This window comes from Hordeum vulgare, chromosome 1H, assembly GCF_904849725.1.
Source record: "Hordeum vulgare subsp. vulgare chromosome 1H, MorexV3_pseudomolecules_assembly, whole genome shotgun sequence".
Lineage (NCBI taxonomy): Eukaryota > Viridiplantae > Streptophyta > Magnoliopsida > Poales > Poaceae > Hordeum > Hordeum vulgare.
In genome coordinates, this window is record NC_058518.1 from 486,914,130 (window position 1) to 486,932,080 (window position 17,951).

The 17,951-nt window shown below is 43.2% G+C and overlaps 2 protein-coding genes across 2 annotated transcripts; both read left to right on the forward strand.

The window, feature by feature from the left end:
* Nucleotides 1-1,451: 1,451 nt before the first annotated feature.
* On the forward strand, nucleotides 1,452-7,901 carry LOC123401549. Its single transcript, XM_045095378.1, has 4 exons — nucleotides 1,452-1,910; nucleotides 3,245-3,898; nucleotides 5,542-5,757; nucleotides 7,291-7,901. Exons 1-4 carry the CDS (start codon nucleotides 1,506-1,508, stop codon nucleotides 7,723-7,725), a joined length of 1,710 nt encoding a protein of 569 aa, XP_044951313.1. The 5' UTR covers nucleotides 1,452-1,505; the 3' UTR covers nucleotides 7,726-7,901.
* On the forward strand, nucleotides 3,549-4,106 carry LOC123448271 (histone H4). Its single transcript, XM_045125124.1, has one exon. The coding sequence runs from the start codon at nucleotides 3,632-3,634 to the stop codon at nucleotides 3,941-3,943; it is 312 nt and encodes a 103-aa protein (XP_044981059.1). The 5' UTR covers nucleotides 3,549-3,631; the 3' UTR covers nucleotides 3,944-4,106.
* Nucleotides 7,902-17,951: the final 10,050 nt, after the last annotated feature.

Here is a 17,951-nt window from a genome sequence, read left to right on the forward strand (position 1 = left end):
ATGTCCAGCCACATGTTTTGTTGCGATAGTGGTTCTTCTTGTTCACTCGCGCACCCGGATCCGGACGCCGGTGCCTCCTGATATGTATAGGATCCTGCAGGAGGGACAATACAAGTCGGATGTGGCTGAAACATGAAACACGTAATGGGACCGTGATGTTGTCGTGTTGGCTGAAACACGTAGCTCGATGAGGGAGCATGGTGCTGTGGGTGATGTCACGCCGAACTGCCAGCCTGGTTAGGAGGTGGTGTATGGGGCGTTGGTTGCTCTTCTAGACACGGACGCGGCTGATGTCGATGCACGGAGGGACGCGACTTCTGCTGGTGCTGGTGCTGTTGCTGAACAACGTCTGAAGTGCGGGTGCACATGATACTTTATAGGCATCTCGTATCTTCTGCTCCAAGCGCGTGAACCATGAGTGGAGTTGAGACCTCGATACCAGAAGAGGTCCAGTCGACAGTTGTCGTCCATAGTCCATCACCTCGGTATGAAGACTATATGCTAACTCACCGTAATTGTGATGATGATTAATAAGTACACAAGACAAATTATGCAACAACAAGTTGTATTAGGTAAAGATAATAAATATTATCGCGTACTGTCTCGAGCCAGAAGTATCATATGTCGGGTACGTATCCGACGTCAGAGGGTCCGGTATCTCATATGTATTAGAGTGTCGAGCAATGCATAATTATGTCCCTCTCATGTACCGATCCAAATAGGCATCATATGCAACCAGATCAAATGCGACAACTTTATGCCAGAGACGTTCACGGGCAGTATCCCAATCTGTAATGTACTGCTGAAGCCTCTATAGCCACCGAGCCTGTGTCCTGTTGCTTCCCTTCCCTACCATCCTGTAATTCATGGTGTTGTTTAACCATAGACCATAGTGAAAGACAATGTAATATGCAGTAAGTATATAATACCCGTGGACTACTCCTTGCAGCTGGTTCTCTGTGAACGTAGGTTCAGACATGGCATGACGATTGTTTTTAATAATCATTCTTTTTTCGACGGAAAATTGTTTCCAGTGATTAGTAAAAACTCTTTTCATCGGAATAAGTAGTCAAGTCGTGAACCATCCATTTGGCTACGACGATTGCGTGCAAAGAGCAAACACGGATCATGATAAAAAATCAGTGACGCGGGCCATGATCCGGCTGTGTCCTCTTGGACCAATCAGAGGACGCGATACACCTCGCCACGGATCACTACCTCGGCCTCCTTTTCCGCCAATCAGAGCACCCGGATCACCCTCTCACGGATCGCGCCCTTGAAATCAGATCCTAACCGTCCAGCCATCACACATCCAACGATCCACGCTCCACCATCCCTCCCGGAAAACGAAAATCACGCGCGCTCCCCGCTCCACCCCCCCCGCCTGCGGAGGCGTGCCGCTCCCCTCCTTCCCTATTTAACGCCGGCCCCGTCCCCTTCTTCCTCACTTCAATCCAATCTCCCAAACCTCCAAGCGCTCCTCAACCTCCCCTCGCACCGGCGACATGGCCCGCACCAAGCAGACGGCGAGGAAGTCCACCGGCGGCAAGGCGCCGAGGAAGCAGCTGGCGACCAAGGCCGCCCGCAAGTCCGCCCCGGCCACCGGCGGCGTCAAGAAGCCCCACCGCTTCCGCCCCGGCACCGTCGCGCTCCGCGAGATCCGCAAGTACCAGAAGAGCACCGAGCTGCTCATCCGCAAGCTCCCCTTCCAGCGCCTCGTCCGCGAGATCGCCCAGGACTTCAAGACCGACCTCCGCTTCCAGTCCTCCGCCGTCTCCGCCCTGCAGGAGGCCGCCGAGTCCTACCTCGTCGGGCTGTTCGAGGACACCAACCTCTGCGCCATCCACGCCAAGCGCGTCACCATCATGCCCAAGGACATCCAGCTCGCTCGCCGCATCCGTGGAGAGAGGGCCTAGGCTGCAGTCTGAGATCCATGCGTCGTCTCTTAGATCCCTGTTAGGCATCGGTGGAAATGTGTGTGCTGCAAGTGTTTCAGAATGTGTCTGTGTTGTTCTTGTCATGGTGGGTGTGTTGTGCCTAATCTGATGGCACCTTCTTGTTGCCATCAGCAATGGAAATGAAAATGTTGCCTTCCTGTTCTCATGCATCCGCGTTTGAATTGCCGTTTCTAAGTTGTCAAATTTCTTGCCTGTTAGCTAGCATGTTCTACTTTGCTGCGATCTTTTGCTTGAATTATCATTGGATTGTCAATTTTGTAGCGAGTAATTTGGCTAGCTGCCTCTGAACTTGAACGAACGAGCAGTTTAGATGGTACCTGAAAATTGCTTGATGGCAGTTCCGGTATGTTTGATGTTCATGGCAAATGTTCTGTTGAAAGCATCTCTACTTTGCCTAATTATATTGCAATCCCGCAAGTCTGAACCATGCTCTGAACTACAAATATACCGACAATACAAGTTACTACCTTCGTCCAAGTGTATAAGGCATGCACGTAGTTCTAGGTTATCAGTTTAACTAGTTAAATATATATTATATGCGATAAAAATTACATATTCAGAAACTACATTCCCGTATGAATTTAATGGTATATTATTTATTATAAATAATACATATTTAAATAGTTAAATTAACGACCTAGAACTACGCGCATACCCTATATACTTGGACGGAGGGAGTACTTGGTGTCTTGTCTTCCGATCTTACAGGTTCAGGAAATGCTGCATATATGTTCCGATCTTGTCTCCCTCTTTTTTTTTTTTTTTGTGGGTGATGCTACTCTTATTTAAAACATGTCAATCTAATTTGAAACAAAAACGATGACACTTATTTTGGAGCGGTGAGGATGGAGAAAATGGAAGTATTATGTTTATGAACTGTACATTTTTTTTAATATTATTTACTGATGCACAATATATGTTCTATGATTGGGGAAAAAAATTCTATGTAGTGTGACTCAGAATGCAAGTAGAATATCGGAGAGCAATCCATAACTATGGTCATTAAGCTTCTAATGTACGACTGTGGATGGATTTCTCCACCATCTCTTCTATGAATATATGACACACATGCCTGCGCATATTCTAGAAGAAAAAAAAGAATAGCAGTGATGCACTGCATTCGAGCAAGTTTCTCGTAGATTATCTTCAGATCTCCAAAACAGTTCGGATGAAGAAATAATAATCTGTCATTGGAGGACATGCCACAACAATGCAGTAAGTATATCAAGTTAAATTGCTATTCACAGTGAATTAGTGACTTATCTTGTTTTCTGAATTTGAAATAGTATAACTCATGGAAAAGAAGTTTGTTCCCTGCAGAAAAACTGAAGAGAATCCACCGGTCCAGGTTTCAGGCCCCCCAAATCTCGAGAACGCGTCTCCCAGCCCACGCCTACAGCCCAAAATTTTCGAGCTCCCGCCACAGCTCTGACCCAGGCCGCCAATCCACCGGCCAAGCTTTCGGCCAGGTCACCGATCCGCGGCATCTGTCCCCCGGATCGCCGTCTCGACCGTCCACTCCATCCGCATCGAACGGCAGGCAGATGCCTCCTCAACCTCTCGTCCCCTTTAAAACGCCCTTCGCCCCTCTCCCCAAATCACAGCACCAGTCACCACCACCGTTCCTCACATTCCACATCCGCTCGCTCGCTCGCAGCTCGAGATCGTCAGCCATGTCCGGGCGCGGCAAGGGAGGCAAGGGGCTCGGCAAGGGCGGCGCCAAGCGCCACAGGAAGGTGCTGCGCGACAACATCCAGGGCATCACCAAGCCGGCGATCCGGCGTCTGGCGCGCCGTGGCGGCGTGAAGCGCATCTCGGGGCTCATCTACGAGGAGACCCGCGGCGTGCTCAAGATCTTCCTCGAGAACGTCATCCGCGACGCCGTCACCTACACCGAGCACGCCCGCCGCAAGACCGTCACCGCCATGGACGTCGTCTACGCACTCAAGCGCCAGGGCCGCACCCTCTACGGATTCGGCGGCTAGGCCATCAGCTAGCTTTGTTTGGCACACAGTGGTAGTAGTGTTCGTGGCCGGTCCTGGGTTGTAATCGCCGCATCTCGCTGCTCTTTGCCCTGGCCTTGGTTTCGTTTGTCGTCTGGATGTGCTACGATGGAATGGAAATTGAAGCTGTTTGTTTACCCTTGAATTCTTGTGTGGTCCGTGTTGTCTGTCGATGTTTGTTCGTGCGACTGGTCAGATATTAACAGTGTTCTTCAGTAGCGCAATGTCTCGCTTCTGAATTTTTGCCCCCAAATCCGATTCTGTTGGCGTCAGCGTTTTGGAGTAGACTCAAACCAAATCCTATTTGTGTTGGCTTCAGTGTTTGGTGAATGCCTCCTGGTCGCCCCCTGCAGATTCCACAAGTCTGATGGAACCTCGACTTGTCTAGTTCGCTGTTTCCTCTGTAGTTTGAACTGAATCGTGGAGCAAAGTTATATGCATATCGTGTTTGAAATGAAACTTGTCTCTGTGCAATCCGTGTCCCTGATTTTGTTTAGCTGGTCGGTCTCTGAGTTGATTTACCATAATTTACTAGGAGCCTCGGATGAATCGTAGTAGTACTTGTGTTGCTTCTTCTATAAGTTAATTAAACACGCATTTGCTTTGTTTTTGCTATTGGATCTGATGCATTTATACTGGACACCATTTGTGTTGCTTCTCTGCTGCAATGTGTAGTGGATACCGGGATTGGTCTGCATTTCATACGTCGAGTTCTAGATTGAGTCACTATAGTGTACACATTTGCTGTCTGACTTGTAAGGGATAACTGCTATGTGGTTCATGTTAACTGCTACTATAAGTTAATTAGGATCATCTTTTTTTTTTTTGCTTTTCTGTTAATTTGTAGTTACAATAACCTTCTTATTTGCTTTAACTGTGCTTCCAACTGTGGAATTGTCAATACAGATACACGATACCCTCTTTTGCAGTGACAGCAACTTCATCCTTCAGTTGAATTGATCAATAGCTGCAATGATCTACTGGATCTGTTATATGAATTATATTCAGATATCCAAAGCAGCTCGGACAAATGAATACTAATCTTTCCTGAGAAGACATGCTACAGAATTCAACATCACTCCGGCAGAACGGCAACGGAACAAGCATACCAAGTTAGATCGGTACTGGTATTGACAGCAAATTAGCGATCATTCTTGTCGTTTGGCTTTGAAGTATATACTTGTGCTACATAAAAGAGGTCTGCTCATTAGAGAATAAACCAATATTTTAATAGATTATGCTCAATAGACAGATTGCAGTGTTCTCTATTTGATGCCCACAGCTTTGTCACAAGCCCACCCGACCAACTTCAGGGAGTGAATTACAAAAAACCCCACCCGACCAACTTCAGGGAGTGAATTACAAAAAACCACCACATTCGCAGGCGTTGAGAAGAATTGCCACCACATTCCTTGCTGGTCCCATAAATCCACCACTTTCGCGGTAATTTTTTTCAATAAACACAATTGACCGATTTTGAGCCGTTTAACACGATTTCTGACAGAATGGACCCACCTGTCGGGTGCCACGTTGGACTAGTGTAACGGTGAGCTAGTGACGACCGTTAGCTATGCTGCTAGGTCATAAACGACCCCTTCCCTCTGCCCCTCCCGATTCTCTCCCTCTCCCCCATTCTCCCTCGAGCCATGGCGGCGGCTGGTAAAGTGAGCGGTGAGGGTGATACAGTAGGCGGCGACGGAGGGACAAGAGGTGATGATGACGGCTTCTCGGAGTTGGACAACTGGCTCGACAACAATAGCTTGCCGACGCAGCGAGCTGCTTCCACAGAGTTCCATGTAGGTGGGTGTGATTTCCCACCTACCGCTCTGTGTCTTCTCTCTGATTGATTGATATTTGATCATCAATTTAGTTCTGAAACCATCCATGATTCCATCCGTGATGAGATGCACAACAACAGGTCATCAATGACTCCATCCGGGATGAGACCGAGGTGGAGGCCAACCCAGACTCATCCGACAGAGGCAGGAGGAGACCTACAGCCTCTTCGACGAGCTCGATGCAGAGATAGTGGTGGAGGAGGCCGCAATGAAGCAACCGGAGGTGCCAGAGGGGGCGGAGCTGTGACCGCTGTCCATGTATCCACGGGAGGGCACAAAGTATGTAGGTTCTTTAGTTTGCATGCTTTTGTACGCATTTGAGAATATAGTATGAGATGTCTGGATGCAGTCGTGTTTATTTGAGACGTGTACGGTCATTCCCCGCGGACGCGCCCGGGCGCGTCCGAGGGAGTTTTAGGGGTCATTTTTACCATAGGTGGTTGTAGATGCTCTAACCCAAACAGAGGACCGTGTCCCCACGACACCGGATGATCAACCCCACGACACACGTGGAACTCTTGTATGAACGTGTACTCTCGTAACAACTGCTCTGTTTTAGACCTATTAAGCTTAGGTGCAACTTTTTTTAACATGAAAAATAACCTTTATTTAGCGGGCGACGCTATACGTGGCGGATAATAAGTAAAGATTCGCCGTCTCGTTGATCATTGGATGGACACGCCAAAGACATCCAACATTTCAACGTAAGCAACCAATCTTTTGCAACAAGAGTAATGTTGTAGAAGGCTCTCTTCAATATTTAGCTTGTGGCAATAGTCCGAGCATATGTTTTTTTTGCAACACATGACTTGCTGCATTTTTTCGCAACATAGATCTTGTTGCATTTTTTTATAATAGATTTTTTTAGATATTTTGTGTGCAAAAGAGGTCTTTTGCAGAAATTTAAAAGACCGATTACAAAATTCTTATGCAATCGGGGTCTTGTTTACAGAAATTTTTGCAACAAAAAACTTATTGCAGAAATTTAAATTCACAAAGGGCACGCGTCATGCATGAATAGCGACGGACGATACAAGGTGATCCACCATTTTTTTAAAGGGACCTGATCGACCAGTTTATTAGAAGAGTTTTCTTTATTTAGCTCACAAATTTTACAATATCATTAGGAAATCAGGGGGTCATTGAGAACGACCAACGATTATCTGGTACAGTATTGTGTTGAGCTCCCGTGCAAATCAGTAGCACCAGCAGGAACGCACGATCCGCGTCATTCGTATCCGACCAATCACAGGACGGGAACCACCACCCCACGGATCACTCCCTCGACAGCAGATCTCGACCATCCACGAATACACATCCAACGCTCCAGGCTCATCTTCCCTCCCGAAAAACCAAAGCTGACGCGCCCACCCCACTCCAATCCCCCGCCCGCTCGGCGCTCGCCTCCTATTTAACGCCGCCCCGTCGACTCCTTCCTCCTCACAACCAAATCCCTCAACCCCCCGAGCACAGCGACCTCCTCCTCCCTAGTCGACCTCCCCGCGCACCGGCGACATGGCCCGCACCAAGCAGACGGCGAGGAAGTCCACCGGCGGCAAGGCGCCGAGGAAGCAGCTGGCCACCAAGGCCGCCCGCAAGTCCGCCCCGGCCACCGGCGGCGTCAAGAAGCCCCACCGCTTCCGCCCCGGCACCGTCGCGCTCCGCGAGATCCGCAAGTACCAGAAGAGCACCGAGCTGCTCATCCGCAAGCTCCCCTTCCAGCGCCTCGTCCGCGAGATCGCCCAGGACTTCAAGACCGACCTCCGCTTCCAGTCCTCCGCCGTCTCCGCCCTGCAGGAGGCCGCCGAGTCCTACCTCGTCGGCCTCTTCGAGGACACCAACCTCTGCGCCATCCACGCCAAGCGCGTCACCATCATGCCCAAGGACATCCAGCTCGCCCGCCGCATCCGTGGAGAGAGGGCCTAGGCTGCTCTCTGGAAGCTGTGGTCGTTTGTTAGGTCCATCATCTTAGCCTTTGTTCCGCGGTGGAAATGTGCGTGCTAGTTTATGTTCGTGCCATGGTGGATGTAGTGTGCCTGTCTGGTGTCACCATCTTGTTGTCATCGGTAATTTAAATGAGAAATGTTGGATATCTGTTCTTAGATCTGTGCCTGTCGATGCCTGGTTTTCATTGTTTGTTATTCCGTTGTTGAATCTGATTCCCCAAATGGTGTGTTTGATTATCCCCAACTCTGAATTTTTCTTCAGTTATGACCACAAAACTCATGTTTTGATTATCCCAACTCATGTTTGACTAGACCGATGTGTTCGGCGGTAGGAATGCTTGTGCTATGTCGAATTTCCTGTCGGTTTTAGCCTGTATCCCAACTTGTGAGATTTCCTGCCGGTTTTAGCTTGTATCCAAAATTACTCTAATTTAGGCACTTCTAAATTACCCCTTAGCCGTGTCGAATTTCGCATTCAGAAGTGTGGTTTGCTGCGTCTGAACCTGAACGAACAGCATATTAAAATGTTCTTCAGTTCCTTATGTTTGGCACTGTTTGATCTTCAGTGCACAGATTCTTGTTGAAGGCATCCCTCCTTGGCTTCATGGTACATCAATCCTTAAATTCTCTGAACCCTGCTCTTTTCCTGTATCATCTCAAAACTACAAATCTAGTTAGGGGTACAGTACAAGTTACGTGGATGTCTTGTCTTCAGTTGTTAAAAGTTCATTAAAGCTGCAGGGTTCCATACCGTGATTGTAATAAGAGAATAATGGGCGCACCACCGACACAACTCCTAACAAACTGTGCTTCCACGTTAAGAGAAATGTTACATCTGTAACTCCTATGAATTTGCTGCAGGTTGGTCGTTCCTGGGGTTGATCACACACCATAATGTCAAGGAAGCGCTGGCCACAAATTGTCGAAATCTCGTGCTGTCCCGGAAAAAATACAATGTTTAGGTAGAGTATGTATACTGAAGATTGGATACATTCAGGAGTATAAAGGTAAGATGTGTCCTATCGTATCAGTGAGAAGTGAACGTATGGGAAGTTAACAGTCTGACCTTAAATATCAATGCCTGTCTCCCTGATTTGAGCAAACGGTTTGGTTTATCCATCTCACTGGATAGATTTCTCGCAGAAAATGTTTTCAAAATTTCTTGGGTTTCAGAATATCCTGTGGATAAACATGGTCTTTTGGAGGGAAGGTCTAAAATTATCCATCCATCAATGCATGTTTGGATTAGACTGGTCCAAAGAGATTTTTAGGACCTGAATTTGATGCTTTATTGGCCATACAGTTTTCCCAAAATTCAAATCCTACTTATTATCTTACACAATAACATACGGACTTCACAACACCTCTTCTTTATTTGCTCTCTGCTTGATGCTTCTTACTTTCAGTAGACTGCTCTTCAACTAAAGAATTCCAGAAAGATGAAGGTTAAACAAAGTGTTGTAGTACAGGCAGGTTTACAATTGTGATGAACATTAGTAAATTGTATCTTGGGAACAATATACTAACCAGAGATATATATTGTGTTCCGCAGCAGCAGTAGGACTATTCTTGTTGAGACCATATATATTGACTTGTCCTGTTAAAAAGGTTTATTAATGCAGCCAGAAACTGTATACTGACTTGAAACTATTGTAAAGAGACACATTGCATACCACCATGAAAGTCTCAGCTAGTATCTTTTGCAGAATAAACATATTCATATATGCGTCGTCTCTAAAAACTTTGGTGCCTTTAAATACATGTGTAGATAAAGTAATCAAAAGAGTCTGAAAATCATGCAGATTTCTGAAGACTTCAAGTTTGGCTCTTTAGATTTTCGCTTTGGCATGAAAGGCAAATCACCCAAAATTCAGAAACCATAATTTGCATTGCAATTATGCCACTTTCTCTTTTGTTATCACCCAAAATTCAGAAACCGATAAGGCAAATCACCCAAAATTCAGAAGCCATCATTTGCATACCCCTTTATCTTTTGTTATCACTACTACAACATGTCTGAAAAAGAGGTTAGAGTTCAGAGATGCAAATAGTAACCTATATGTTGTTAAACAGAGATTGGGAGGTACTTACATAATCCTGCGCCCTTATGAAGTTACGATCATGAAAATGAAATTGAAGGAATGCCGCATGTTCACCATTTAGCTACAATCAAGAAAAATATGTGTAACATACCAGCCACATTCAGCAATAAAAGGAGTCTATTGTAGGGGTAAGTCAATGCCCAAGTTGCTAAGATAAAAACCATTTCATAACTTGCAGTACTGTATTCTGCCCATCTCGAAAGTAAAAAAAACTTCTTGGAATTGACAAACCTTCTTATCTTATTTTCCACCACCCTTACTCAGCTCAGATGTCTTTTTTTTTAGAAAAGGAGGATTGCCTCCGGCCTCAGCTCAGATGTCTATGAACCAGGTAGCTGTTCCTTGGACCAACAGCGTCATGATGTTGACAACTAAAGATGATGCAGGTGAAGCTGCTGCAGATCAGAAAGGTGAACACACGTCCATCCGTGTCAAGATCTTTTCAGTAATTTTGTTATGACCGGTACAACGTACCAACGGAGGAGGCCCAGTGGGCAGGGTTAATTACGGGCTTAGCCCAAGTTATCTTACCTATCTTAGAAGTCCAAGTTATATTAGAGTCCAAGTTATATTAGAGTCCAAGTTAGAGTCCAAGTTATCTAGGGTTTAGTGGAGGCTGTCCTCCTTTATAAACACATGTACCCCTTCGATATTAATCAGACAATAAACAGTATATTCTGTTGTCGTCTCCCTCAGGAGACGAGAGCCCCAAACCCTAGCCGCCTCTCTCTCTCTCTCACGCCGCGACGGCGCCCAACCGCCGGCGTCCCCAACCTCGCAGCCCGCACTTCCACCCCTACAACCTACGTCCGAGACCTGGTAGAACCCTAGCCTCTACCAAATTTAGTGCCGGAAGGATATCCCTGTAGCGAAAATGGATTATAGTCTGCCTCTTAACTGTCTTTGATCTTCTCCATAAGGGAATGGCCAATGGGCCACGCTGGACGGGTGCCCCAGGCGCCACATCGTCCTGTTCAGCACCACCTCCGGCGAACGTGCAGCTTGCAGAGGGAAACAGACTCCTGTAGAAAAGCTTTCCTCCTTCCTGACAAAAGCTACGAGGCAGGTCGATTTGGTGTGAGCTTCGTAGTTCTGCTCAGTTCAGGACCACAGCTTTTGCTCTAACATGTCTTAAGATCCATTTGCACATAATTCTGTTGGTATCTAGTTTATTGTTTACATGTACCCAGATCCGATAGCTCAATTGCATTGTATCAGTAGAAGTGAACGTACGGCAAGCTAACAGTCTGATCTTAAACATCAAGGCCTGTATCTCTGATTTCAGCAAACGTTTTGGTTTGTCCATTCCACTGGACAGACTTCTCGCTCAGAACGTTTTCAAAATTTCTTGGGTTTCAAAATATCCAGTGGATAGACATGTTATTTTGAAGGGAAGGATTATAAATATCTATCCCTCAATGTATTTGGATTATACTGCTCCAAAGAGATTTTTAGGACCTGAATTTGATGCTTTATTTGGTCACACATTTTTTCCGAAATTCAAACGCTTCTCATTATATTGAACAATAACATACAGACTTCACAACACCTCTCCTTTACCAGGGCATGTTCCACTAGTCCATATCCCCAAGCTGTAGCATCTTTTTATTCTTTGGTTTTCTCTCTGTTTTTTACCTGGCTTTATGGTTTTTTGGCCTAGTTTCCATTATAAACCGGGTCACTCTGTATTTTTTTTCTTCTGTATTAAGGAAGTAGGCAGAGCTCCTGCTTTGCATTGTCAAAAAAAACCCTCTTCTTTAGTTTCCCTATGTTTGATGCTTTTGATTAGCCTGCTCCTTAACTGTAGAATTCTGAAAAGATGAAGGTTGAACAAAGTGTTGTAGTACCAGTGAGTTTACAGTTGCAACGAACATCAATAAATTGTATCTTGGGAACTATTTCCTGTTGATAAGGATCTGAAACCATATATATTGACTATTCCTGTTAAAAGGATTATTGATGCAGAAAAAACTGTATACTGACTAGAAAGTACTGTAAAGAGACAGCATATTTGCATACTACCATGAAAGTCTCAGCTAGTACCTTTTGCACAATAAACATATTCATACATGCCTCGGCTCTAAAAAACTCCAGTGCCTTTAAGTACATGTGTAGATAACGAAATTAAAAGTGGTTTTAAAATCATGCAGATTTCTGAAGACTTAAGTTTGTCTCTTTAGATTTTCTCTTTGGCATGAAAATTGATAAGGAAAATCTTGCATCGTAATTATGCCCCTTTCTCTTTTGTTATCACTACTACAACACATCTGAAAAAAGGGGTAGAGTTCAGTGATGGAAATAGTACCCTATATGTTGTTAAACAGAGACTTAGAGGTACCTATGTAATTAATTATGTTAGTACTGTATTTTTCTTTTGTTGTGAATACGCACTTGAATGAAAGAAGTAAAGTCACTTATTCGCAACTTTGACATAAGGAACGACAAGCTGAAGATGAGGCACAGCTTCGGTATTGAGATACCAGCTGGTTGCCTCGTTGATCTCCAAACGATATTCAGGCTTCGACATGACAGGACTTCGATGGCTCATATGGCAGTTGCCTTGATCGACGATTCATATGCTGATATGAAGACCAGTTTCCCAAAGTCTCAGCACAGACTTTGGGAGAAGGGCCCACTTGATGATATCAACATTGAGTATGCAGCAAAAGATGCATATGTTTCATACGAGTTGTACCGAAAGATTCGAGTCGTCCACTATGGCCAACGTCACCTCGAGGAAGGTGGACATTCTGATTCAGATGATTCAGACGAGTAGTGTTCTTAACGTCGAACACTTGTATATATATCTATTGTAGCTATTATTATGTACTGTTTGGACTAGTATCATGTACTTCTTGGACCAATTTATATATGTCTAGTTTCTGTTTGTGCCATTATAGTTTCCAAATTTCAATGGTTTAGCCCTTTCTAACTTCATTTGCTACTTTTGAATGGTTTAGCCCTTTCTAACTTCATGGTATCATGCATTTCGACCACATATATATACAAAAAGTCTTCAGTTCAAATAAGTTCAAAAAATGAAATCCCTTTTGTAACATATCTGTTTTTGATTAAAACAATCATTTAAAAATGAAAGACCATTAGTCCCACGTGGCGTGCAGCGGAACCACGTGGCGTGCCGCGGAACCACTTTTGTTGTGGGGGTCGCTTCTCCTTCTTCTCCTTGTGCTAGATATTGGTTATGCACTAGGGGAAGTCGGAGTAGCGACCATCATCGACGGTTGAAAAATCAGGTGAGCTAGTGTCCACCATATATAGTGCTTTTCAATTTCAGGGTCAACTAGCTCAAAAAAATAAGTAAATGCACGAAATATACCAAATGAAGTCAGAAATTGTTAAAATTTTGTGATGTGCCTTTGAATGGTGCATTTTGAACACACAAAAAGTATGGAGTTCAAATAAGTTCAAAAAAATGAAATCCCTTTGTAAGAGATGAGTTCTCGTTCGAAACGCTGCTACTTCGAGAGAGATTGTCAGTTTTGTACACGAACTGCATCCAGTTTTTGTCGTAGCCCTCTCAACTTTTTAACACATGCTATGTGGGTGAAATGATGATAGCATGCCAACTTTCAACATTTTCACAGTTCATTTGTAGTGCTTTTCAATTTCAGGGTCAACTAGCTCAAAGGAAATAAGTAAATGCATGAAATATACCAATTGAAGTCAGAAATTGTTGAAAATTTGTGATGTGCCTTTGAATGGTGCAATTTGAACACACAAAATAGTATTGCATTATTTATTCAATTTGAAACACTTTTCATTATCATAGTTTTGTCAAATTCTCAAATATGCAAAAAGAATTTTTAATAAACATAGTTTTTAATTGAAAATAACAAAATAAGTTAATAGTTTGGATAGTCAAAATTATTAATTATGAAAATAGAAAATAGTTTTGCATTATTTATTCAATTTGAAACACTTTTCATTATCATAGTTTTGTCAAATTCTCAAATATGCAAAAAGAATTTTTAATAAACATAGTTTTTAATTGAAAATAACAAAATAAGTTAATAGTTTGGATAGTCAAAATTATTAATTATGAAAATAAAAAATATTTTTGCATTATTTATTCAATTTGGAACACTTTTCATTATCATAGTTTTGTCAAATTCTCAAATATGCAAAAAGAATTTTTAATAAACATAGTTTTTAATTGAAAATAACAAAATAAGTTAATAGTTTGGATAGTCAAAATTATTAATTATGAAAATAAAAATAGTTTTGCATTATTTATTCAATTTGAAACACTTTTCATTATCATAGTTTTGTCAAATTCTAAAATATGCAAAAAGAATTTTTAATAAACATAGTTTTTAATTGAAAATAACAAAATAAGTTAATAGTTTGGATAGTCAAAATTATTAATTATGAAACTAGAAAATAGTTTTGCATTATTTATTCAATTTGAAACACTTTTCATTATCATAGTTTTGTCAAATTCTCAAATATGCAAAAAGAATTTTTAATAAACATAGTTTTTAATTGAAAATAACAAAATAAGTTAATAGTTTGGATAGTCAAAATTATTAATTATGAAAATAGAAAATAGTTTTGCATTATTTATTCAATTTGAAACACTTTTCATTATCATAGTTTTGTCAAATTCTCAAATATGCAAAAAGAATTTTTAATAAACATAGTTTTTAATTAAAAATAACAAAATAAGTTAATAGTTTGGATAGTCAAAATTATTAATTATGAAAATAGAAAATAGTTTTGCATTATTTATTCAATTTGAAACACTTTTCATTATCATAGTTTTGTCAAATTCTCAAATATGCAAAAAGAATTTTTAATAAACATAGTTTTTAATTGAAAATAACAAAATAAGTTAATAGTTTGGATAGTCAAAATTATTAATTATGAAAATAGATAATAGTTTTGCATTATTTATTCAATTTGAAACACTTTTCATTATCATAGTTTTGTCAAATTCTCAAATATGCAAAAAGAATTTTTAATAAACATAGTTTTTAATTGAAAATAACAAAATAAGTTAATAGTTTGGATAGTCAAAATTATTAATTATGAAAAAAAAATAAAATTGAAACTATATGAGAAATCGTGGACAAAATTCGACCTGAATTCTCTTTGAATTCAGATTGAATTTTATCCACAATTTCGAATATAGTTTCAATTTTCAGTAAGTTTAGGCCCGTAAGCCTGCTTTAGAGAGGAGCTCGATGGAGAAGCTGCGACGGGGCTTATAAACAAGTGTTAGTCCCCCTCACTGAGCGAGGTGGGACTAAATTTATCGTGCAGCCGAGGAGGGGCTTTAGTCCCGGGTAACGCCACGCCCCGGGACTAAAGACCCCCTTTAGTCCCGGGTGGAGCCACGCACCGGGACTAAAGACCCCCTGCTTCCTGCCTCTTGGTCTGCCCGAAAAGAGGCCTTTAGTCCCGGGGCGTGGCTCCACCCGGGACTAAAGGGGGTCTTTAGTCCCAGCTCGAGCCACACACCGGGACTATAGATCCACCTATTTAAGCGGGACTTCGAAAATTTCCAACCCAATTCGTCCATTTCTCTTCTTCTTCCTCTCGTTCTCCTGCCCGACGCGGCACAACGACGAACTAACCGACGCCGTCAGGCTGCCCGCCGTCCTGCTCGCCGCCGCGTGCCGTTCTCCTCGTCGTCGCGCCGTCCTCCTCGCCGCCGCGCCGTCCTCCTCGCCGCCGCGTCGTCCTCCTCGCCGTTGCGCCGTCCTCCTCGCCGCGCGCCGTCGACACCTCCGGCCGGTAAGCCCCCGCCCCCTCCTCCCTAACACTCCGGCCAGTATAGAAGAAAAGAAGAAAAAGGAGAAGAGAAGTAGAAAAAGGAGAAGAAAGGAAGAAAAAGGAGAAGAAAAGAGGAAAAAGGAGAAGAAAAGAAGAAAAAGAAAAAGATTTTTTTGTCATTTAATTCCTATTGTTATTAGGTTTGTGCTATATTATTAGGGTTAGTAATATTTAGAATTAGGTTAAGGTTACAAGAAGAAGAAATATGAACAAAAATAAAAAAATAAGATTAGGAAAAATGAAAATAAGAAGAGGAGGAGAAGAAAAGAAGAAAAAGTGTATATTGTATAGTGTATATGCTTAAGTGTATAGTGTATAAGAAGAGGAGGAATTTTGCTATAGTGTATATAGTGTATAGTGTATAAGAAAAGAAGAAAAGAAGAGGAGGAGAAGAGAAGAAAAGAAGAGGAGGAGAAGAAAAATGAAAGTAAGAAGAGGAGGAATTTTGCTATTGTATAGTGTATATGCTTAAGTGTTAATAGTGTTTCTTAGTTTATTTTTAGCAAGAAAATTAATAGAACTAGTTTATTTTTTTAGTTCATTTTACGATGCCTATCCCGCATCCTCGTCGTCGACTCGACGGAGGACACCTGCTTGATCAGAGGGGCCCTGTCCGGGACTGGGCTCCGCCCGGCTGGTATTGGGAGGTGCTACCTTCCGGGGGGCGTAGGTTGGTGAGGAGCCAGCCCGTCGTTGACCCGATCCTTGTTTGGTGGCGGTCGCGTGGGCCAGTGAGGGTGTCGAGTCTTTCGGACACCGCGGAGGTGGTACGTCACCGTGTCAGCGAGGAGGATGAGCACGTCCGTCGCTACATGGTTGCGTTGGAGGACATGTTCGAGCATACCTGGCAGGTTCTTCGGGGATCTCACTGGAGCTATGATCCTGTGATGGTTCCTTCTCTTTGGGTGTCCACCGCCCGCGCCGATACCCGTCGGGCGCTACGGTTCTAGATGTATTAGTGATGCTATATGTATGATAGTATTCGAGGAGTATTAGTGATAATATTCGACGATGTACGGACAAAATTGATGATGTATTAGCTTATAATTGAATGCATGCTAATTTGAATACTACTTTATTTTACAATATGGTTTTGCTTATAGAATGCTCCTACTTTGAATACTATGCAGAAATCTAGGAGTCCCGGGTGGAGCCACGACCCGGGACTTAAGTTGTTTTGGAACGGAGTTCCTGATAAAATAATTCTTTTTTGGTAAAAAGGTTAAGAGAATCCGTTTTTTGCAGAACTATAGATCCACATATCAGGAACCTCGAAGAGGAAGAACTTCTCGAAGATATAATCAAAGACGGCCCCGACGTTGAACCAGCTGAATCTCCGTCGTCATATCTAAACCAGGACGTTGGAATGGAGGTCGAGCGACACGAAGATGAAGCCGATGGGGCAGGAGATAGGTCCAATGACGGAGAAGGTGATAGCTCCACTGATGCAGAAGCCGGTGAAGAGGAGAAGTCCGGCGAGGTATACATATGAAGTTCGACAATCACTTGTAATATGTGAAAAATATTGGAGATAGCTCTATATTGTATACATATACATTCATTAGACGAATGTTTCTCCCTCTTAGGCCTCCACATCGAGCAAAGCTACGAAACGAGGCCCGACTAGAAAGTTGAATGCACAGACGCATTACACATTTGAGGTGATATTTCCTACGGGCGAACCCAAGCTTCCTAAGAATGCTGCTAACACATTCAAGAAGCAATGCCGAGTTCTCGTTAGGGATCACGTCCCGATCAGCGTTCGGGAGTGGAACAAGCGCAAAGGGGCAACCGATAGTGACTATGTCGCCGAAAGGTACAAAAATAATCTTTGGAATGATCTCATGTCACATTTCAACCTGCCAGAATGTGAGAATGAAGACGCCGCAAACAAAATGAGGGCCCAAGTCAAGCAGTGGACTCTAAAGAAGATGGTCGAACTGTTCCGTAGCTGGAAGAAGAAGCTATGGAAAAACTATCTGAAGACAAAGAAAGTGCCAGTATTCGAGGGGTATCTAGCCAAGCAGGCGAATCACTGGAAGGCATTTCAAGAGTACAAGGAGTCAGAAGATGCCCAAACATTATCAGAAAAGAACAAGATAAATGCCGACAAGAAGAAATATCACCACAAGCTGGGGCCAGGGGGCTATGAGACTGCCATCCCAAAGTGGGATAAGAAAGAGCAAGATCTGCTAGATAAAGGCATCGTACCTGAACCACTCCATGATGAGTGGGAATTGAGAGCAAGAAATTGGTTCCTTGCGCATGGTGGGTCGTACGACGAACAAACAGGGGACCTCATCTGCAA

Coding starts and splice junctions, on each gene's coding strand:
- LOC123448271 (XM_045125124.1), top strand. CDS start 3,632: ATGTCCGGGCGCGGCAAGGGAGGCAAGGGGCTCGGCAAGGGCGGCGCC.
- LOC123401549 (XM_045095378.1), top strand. CDS start 1,506: ATGGCCCGCACCAAGCAGACGGCGAGGAAGTCCACCGGCGGCAAGGCG. Junction 1,911..3,244: donor GCCGCATCCGTGGAGAGAGG/GCCTAGGCTGCA, acceptor AATTTGAAATAG/TATAACTCATGGAAAAGAAG. Junction 3,899..5,541: donor CCGCCATGGACGTCGTCTAC/GCACTCAAGCGC, acceptor CTATGCTGCTAG/GTCATAAACGACCCCTTCCC.